The following is a 7,133-nucleotide window of genomic DNA, read 5'->3' as shown; positions in this document are numbered from 1 at the left end:
GCGCCACAAAGTGCACAGTGCATTCTCGCCCTGTTTCTTGATGGTTTAGGGAAGGGGACATCACAAAAACTGTGATAGGTAGCCTTGCAGGAGGCGAGCTGGTGGCTGAAGGTTAGGATGAGGGTGCCTTTTTACCACATGTCTCCTTGTAGCTTTTAAATGAGAACCCTACAACTAGTCCTTATGCATAGACAGATAAAATGTAGATTTTAAAGCCACTATCCTACACACTTAACAGTGTGGACAACACTAAGCAAAACGCTGTAAGGAAGTGCCCCCCCCCCGCCCCCACCAGATCACCCTCTGGGGCTTGGCACACCTGCCACAGAGGTGACTATCTAGGCCCCAGGGAAGAGCTATTTTCAAATGCTTCTGCCCCACAGCCCTCCCCTTCCTAAGCTGGGAATGATGCCTTTTATTTAAAAATACCTTTATTTAAAACTCACCAATTCTCTCACACCGTCACACTCACGCACAGAAGCATACACAACACGCTCTACCACCAAAGTCTTTGGTTCTTCAAAAGTTCTGTCCCGTCTCTGGCCAGCCAGGCCTGAATGGCTAAATGGGTCCTCACAGCTCTCCAGGGTGGAACAGAGATGTCCCGAGGCCCTGTGTCCAGGCCATTGTCCCTTGGTCCCTACCCAAAGCAGGGAGAGTCTCGACTTCTGGAACCTTCTCCCTTGTCCAGTCAGGGGCCAGCTCCTGGCCTCATTCTCTGGGATTCTGCTTGGCACAAGTGCTTCAGGGACTCAGGTTCATCTCCGAGGTCCTCGAAGGGGAGCTACCCCTCTCACTTTCAAGCAGCTGTTCCCCAGGTCACGACGGCTACCCTGCAGGGAAAAAAAGGCAGCCACAGGATGAGTCAGGACTCAGTGAACTCGGGGACTAACTTCTGTGTCCAGCAACAGGGGCTTGATACAGTTCTCTGTGGCAAAGAACAGAAGAGACTGTCTGGATGGACAGGAAATGCTGTTAAATGACAGTGTACAGAGGCAAAAACAAAGTTAAAGGGGAGCGAATGTCCCTGTGTGTCACCGTTTCTGGTGAGAAGTGCGAGGAGCACTAACGGACACCTTCAGAGGAGAGGACTGGATGAGGAGAGACAGTCAGGAGGAACACTTTTCACTTTTTATAGTTTACCTTTTCCAGTCCTTCCCTACATAATCTGTTGCTTTAAAAAAATCCAATAGAAGCCGGGCGTGGTGGTGCACGCCTTTAATCCCAACACTAGGGAGGCAGAGGTAGGAGGATCGCTGTGAGTTTGAGGCCACCCTGAGACTACAGAGTGAATCCTAGGCCAGCCTGGGCTAGAGTGAGATCCTGCCTCGAAAAAAAAAAGTCCAGTAGATATATGTAACACTCACATATATTGTGGGGGACTGTACATGTTAAACACATGCTTTACCACTGAGCTACACCCCATTCTCTAAAACCTTACCATATTGTAATATTTTATCCCCATCAGTTCTGTGTGTGTACCCAATGGCTGCGTTAGTTCTTTTCAAGAAGAGACAGTGGGCACGGTGGCACACACCTTTAACCCCAGTACTGGGGAGACAGAGGTAGGAGGATTGCTGAGTTCGAGGCCAGCCTGGAACTAGAGAGTGAGTTCCAGGTAAACCAGGGCTAGAACTCTACATTGAAAAAAAAAAAACAAACAAAAAGAACAAAAACAGATTGTGGGTTTTCTGGCCTTCTTGCCTTCACTTCCACTCCCCCGCCCCCGATGCCAAGGAACGTGCTCTCAACTCTGGTCTTCCCAGGAAGGTTGCTCTACTCCTGAGATTGCCTTGCACTTCCTGCCATTTGGGACCTTCCCTGTAGGTACTCAGGAGGGAGGCAGAATCTCATCAGGCTTGGAATCTAGGAAGTGTCATAGGAGGACACTCTTCCAGCCTGGGACCTGGAGCCCAGCAAGTGTCAAGGTTGCTTCAAGATAATGACGGCAGTCCCTGAACCACCAGCTCCTCAGCCCGGCCCTTTGCACCACTGTTCCCAGGTGAGACACAGGCTTCGTCCTCGTGGAAAGCCAGAAAACTCACAGCCAATCATATTCACCCTTCTTTTCTTTTCCTCTCCTTCCCTTCCTCCCTCTTTTTCTTTCTTGAAACAGTAGCTATGTAGCCCAGGCTGGCTTTGAACTTGAGATCCTTCTGTCTCAGCTGCCCTAAGTGCTGGAGTTGCAGGCATACATCCATGCCCAGCTCAGTACTTCCTCTTTTAAGTGACTGGCCCAGAAGCACCCACCTTGCCAGCTTGGTAAGAGCTAGGCTAGAAATCCACATGGTCTATCAAGCTATCCTGCTTCCAGAACCTGATGTAGCATAGAATCCTACAGTAAAAGCTTATGTCAGGAACTGGCTGGCAGAAGCTGGGCTGGTGGTGACCTTGGAGCATCTACAGCCCCAGCTGACTATCTAGGAGCTCTGCCCCTGCCTCCATCTCGGGCCAGGTTGGGGCAGATCCATCCAGATGGGAGCCCAGCCTCCCTGGAGGCTTGCTGGGCCCAGGGACAGCGTGTCCATTCACAGGCAGGGCTATTTTGAGGGCTGAGGCCATGGTCCCAGCAGAGCTCTGGGGCCTGGGCTTCTCAGACAAACTCTGGCAGGAATGGCCGAAGCAGGGAAAGGGTGGCTACGGGACAGAAAATCGACCCCCCCCCCACTTTCAGGGATACCTCCCACTCCAAATCTGGAGTCATCTAGAGACCTAAGTTCCATGGGAATGCTGGGACGGTTCACTTCCCTCAACCTCAGTTTATTCATCTATGAAATGGGGGCCCCAGGTGCTGCATCAACTGGAAAGAGTGTTGAGGAGACGTCCTGACAAGGTCCTACTATGTCTGTTCCTTTGGAACGTAGCACAAGGGTCCTTGGGAAGCACACAGTGACTCAAAGAGTCATTCTCAGATGAGACAGTCCTGCTCTACCAGGGAGGGACTTCCTGCACCTGAGTCTCCATTTCCCACTTATAGGATGGTATTATTTTACAGGATCAACAAGCTAACACAAGTGGCACATGTTAACAGGTAAAGCTTTGTCTTTTGTGGGGCGGTACTGTGGATTGAACTTGAGACCTCACATATGTCAGGCAAGTGCTCTACCACTGAGCTACAGTCCCAGCCTTGTTTTTACTTTTTGCTTGTTTTGTTTTTTAAGATAGGGTCTCACTCTCTAGGCCAAGCTGACCTGGAATTCACTGTAGTCTCAGGGTGGCCTGGAACTCAAGATGATCCTCCCACCTCTGCCTCCCAAGTGCTGGGATTAAAGGCGTGCACCACAACGCCTGGCTACTTTTTCTTTTGAGACAGGGTACCCACGAAGTTGCTCAGGCTAGCCCTGTATTCGCTATGTAGTCCAGGCAGCCCTTGAATTTGTGATCCTCCTGTTTCAGCCCCCTGAGTACGTGGAATTACAGGCCTGAGTCACCATGCCAGCTGGCAAAGCTCTTGGTATAACATCAGCAACACTGTAAGTGGTCAATAAATGCTCACAAGTGCGATTCTCAGCATCATCCAGTAACGACACCTTCTCGTTCCCACCACTGTCTGCTCTTAAGCTGGGCTTGCCAAGAACAGAGGACAGCCTCACAAAAGGATCTGGCCTAGTTTCATTTCTAGGTAACAGAAGAGAAAACAAGGCATAGACCAGAACCCCCTTTCCATTGCTCACTTTCCTGTTCTACCACAGATTACCATCCTGAATCTTCCTTGAGCAGAAGGAGCTATAGGGACTGTTTCTTGGTGAACCCAAACCTAGACAAGTTAGGGTAGGAGGGAGGTGGGGGCTTGGGGAGAAGGATGGGGTCTGCGATCTTGATGCGTCTTGGCCTCAGAGCTCAGGAGTGAGCAGAGACTCCCACTAGGCATCCAGTATCTTCTAGCTGAGTGTTGGAGGGGCCAGCACTGGCCAGGATCGCCCCTCTTGCCTATTCCCAGAGGAGCCTGCGCAATCGAGCATAGCTTCTACAACCAAATTTGGCTGGGTTCTTGGTCCCACAAACAGATCCCAGGGAAGCAAGCAGGCCCAGGAGAGGGCCTGTGAGCTGTGGGACAGGCCCCAGATCTACCAGGGGAAGCCTGTCCTGCCTGATCTGGCAGTGGGCAAGTGACAGATGCTCACCCTTCCTACACTTGCAGGAATGGGGCCCTTCTACTGCCACCTTTTCCCATTTCCCAGTTAGGAAGGCCCGAGTTCAAATCCTGATGCTTAACTGCTGTGCATTTTTGACAAGTGGCAGTCTGTCTAAGCAGGTAGGGGACTGTCACAGGGCTCCTTCTCTGCCTGATGAGGGACCTAAATAATAACCCAGGAAGGATGCTCGGCCTAGGTCAGCACTCAGGGAGACTCTTGTCCCTGGTGTGGGTCAACCTCTCTGTCCCCCTTCCATGTTCCCACCAACCTTTAGTTTCTTCCCACTTCCTTGTTGAGGCCAGAGTTTCCCACCCCAGTCCCTGCCGTGCCTGCTCGAGAACACCCTTTTGCACACCTTCGTTGAAGACCTGCCTGCCTCTGTTCCCAGGAATCCTTCAGGATTTAACACAGAAGCCCTCCCCCTGGGGCTGGCCTTCTTCTGGGCTCTCAGTCCCTAAGTGTCCCCTCCACTAAGCCACAGTGGCCTTTCTCTTCATCTCCTCGCACTGGCCTTAACATTATGCTGGGAGTAGCTGACCTGTGGGTGAGGACCACGCTTGCTTCTCTGGGTTTATTTTTAGAGCAAGCAAAAAGTGCTGCTAGGTAGTAAAAGGTTACTGAGCTGGATGCATGGGTGGCAGGCAATCAGGGAGGACCACGGTGGGCCCAGCTCTTCCACCCTGGCTGCACACCTGGCCCAGCTCTGGCTTCCCAATCCCAGCCCGAGACAATGATGAGACCCACAGCTGAGGGTACCAGTCAGAGATTAAGAAGATGGATCCAGGGCTGGAGAGATGACTTAGTGGTTAAGGCCTTTGCCTGCAAAGCTTAGGGACCCAGGTTCGATTCCTCAGAACAGACATAAGCCAGCTGAACATGGTGGTGCATGTGTCTGGAGTTGGTTTGCAATGGCTAGAGGCCCTGGTGTGCCCATTCTCTTCCCCCTCTAACAAATATTTTTTTTTTAAAAAGGACTGATCCGGGGAAACTGAGGCAGCCAAGAGAACAGAAGCCAGCCTGGGAGTCTGAGGCTAGGGCACGAGGTCACCCCAGCAGAGGATGGAGCGAGGGACTTGGAAGTTCATAAGAACCAAAGCCTGCAGGTAGGGGGCCTGATTACAATCCCCACGCTCTTTCATTGACCTCCAAAAGCACAAAGGGCTCTCTAAGCCTCAGCTTCTTAGATGTAAATAGTAGCTGCTGAAATCCAGCTGTCACACAGGCAGGCTTCCTCCACGCAGCAAGACTCCTGAGGGCCCTGGCATGTGGGCTACTCCTAGCCCGTGCCCAGACCCACACCCTTACTGAGGACACACGGAGGGTGCTTAACTGTAGCTCTGTCCAGCTCAGCCAACAATGCCCTCTCTAACCTCACATCTCTTTGGGGGCTTTGCACTCTCAGGTACCCTTTCTTTTTCAGGCTGCTAGTAAGCTGGGTGTCTCGGGGTATGGGGTGGAGGTATGTGTACCCATTACTTCTCAGCTGGGCTTTTGACTCAGGGCCACGTATACCCAGTGAACCCGGAGCCTGTATCCTGTAAATGTGGACAGGTGACTTCAACTCCTCCCTAGTGATAGGCTGAGGGGAAAACCTGCCATTGCCGGACAGCGCTCTAGGAAAGGTTTAAAAAAAAAAAAAAAAAAGAGCTAGCTAGCATCAGGCATACAGGGAGGTCTTCCCTCTTCCCAAAAAGCAAGAGGTCTGGCTGGGTACACCTGCAGTTGCAGCGGGTCGCCTTCAATGCGCAACTCAGACAGGAGTTCTGGGCTTCCCGACACCCTTTCTGTTTGAGCGGCATTAAAGCGCCGCACACCACATCTGCCACTTGGTTTCACGTCGCCTCCCTGTCACTTCACTGGGCTTCCCGGGAGGACCGAGTCCTGGCCAACGCTGCTATCCGGGCGCACTCACCCCTTTGCGCTGGTTGCTGAGACAGAAGGTGCAGATGGAGCGCGGCTGGCGGCCACCGTCAGCGGCGGCGGCGGGGACGCCGCTCTTGGCTCCGCCGGCCGCGCGAAAGCACGGCTGCCCGTCGTCGGCCGAGTCGCCCAGCAGCAGCACGTTGGCGAGGTGCGCGATGTAGCTGGACGCCAGGCGCAGCGTCTCGATCTTGGACAGCTTGCGGTCCACGGGCTCGGTGGGGATGAGCGTGCGCAGGGCGGTGAAGGCCGTGTTCACGCTCTGCGTGCGGTCCCGCTCCCGCGCGTTGGCCGCCTGTCGCTGTCTCACCACCACCACGGGACCCGCGCCACCGCCGGCCCGTCGCCCTCCCCCGGGGCCCGGGCCGCGCCGAGCCGCCTCCAGGCCTTCGCAGCAGCCGAACGACTGATCCGACGCGTCGCTCTCGCTGCGGTTCTCCTCGTCCTCGCTCAGCAGCCGCACGTCCGGGTACAGCACGTGCGCGCCGACCGGGCGCAGCAGCGCGAACGCCATGGGCGCGCGGTACTCCCTGTGCCCGGTGCCCGCGGCCGCCGCGCCCCTCCGTGCGCTCCCGCGCGCTCCCACGGCCCAGCCGGCCGCCGCCTTATAGCCCGGGGAGGGGCCAATCACGAGCCGGCCCTGGCCGGAGGGGGCGGGGGGCGGGCTCCGCTGGGCCAATAGGGAGCCTCCCGCTTCACCCCAGCCAATGGTGATGCGCTGGTTGTCCCGGTTCCCCCAGGTTGAAAGTGGCCCCGGGAGCTCGTGGCCGGCCGGAAAGGCTCTCTCGGTCTGGGCTGGTCTGCCTGGGAGGATGATGGAGGTCTGGATGGGTGGAGAGGAGCTCAGATCCGGCCTCTCTGTCCTCAGCCTAGACCCGCTGGGAGGCTGCGGGCAGGGCTATTTTAGCTCGGCTCGTTTCCTCGTGCAGAAAGTGGTAGTGGAGTCTTTCCACCCTCAAATTTTAATTCGGTGACCCCCAAACTTTGCTGTGTTTAAAAATCCCCGGCAGGGACTTTGGTTCCACAGCTTTGCAGACTTCTCAGGCCCGGTTCAGATTTAGTGGTTTGCACTTTTTA

At 54.6% G+C, this 7,133-nt stretch overlaps 1 protein-coding gene across 1 annotated transcript; it reads right to left on the bottom strand.

The window, feature by feature from the left end:
• Positions 1-413: 413 nt before the first annotated feature.
• Positions 414-6,570, bottom strand: Tcf15 (transcription factor 15). Its single transcript, XM_004668050.3, has 2 exons — positions 6,049-6,570; positions 414-833 (listed from the first exon to the last, which is right to left on the bottom strand). Exons 1-2 carry the CDS (start codon positions 6,568-6,570, stop codon positions 759-761), a joined length of 597 nt encoding a protein of 198 aa, XP_004668107.1. The 3' UTR covers positions 414-758.
• Positions 6,571-7,133: the final 563 nt, after the last annotated feature.

The sequence above is a fragment of the Jaculus jaculus genome, chromosome 8 (assembly GCF_020740685.1).
Source record: "Jaculus jaculus isolate mJacJac1 chromosome 8, mJacJac1.mat.Y.cur, whole genome shotgun sequence".
Classification (NCBI taxonomy): Eukaryota; Metazoa; Chordata; class Mammalia; order Rodentia; family Dipodidae; genus Jaculus; species Jaculus jaculus.
The sequence above is the reverse complement of the archived record's forward strand: the minus strand, read 5'-3'. Positions and strand labels throughout refer to the sequence as shown.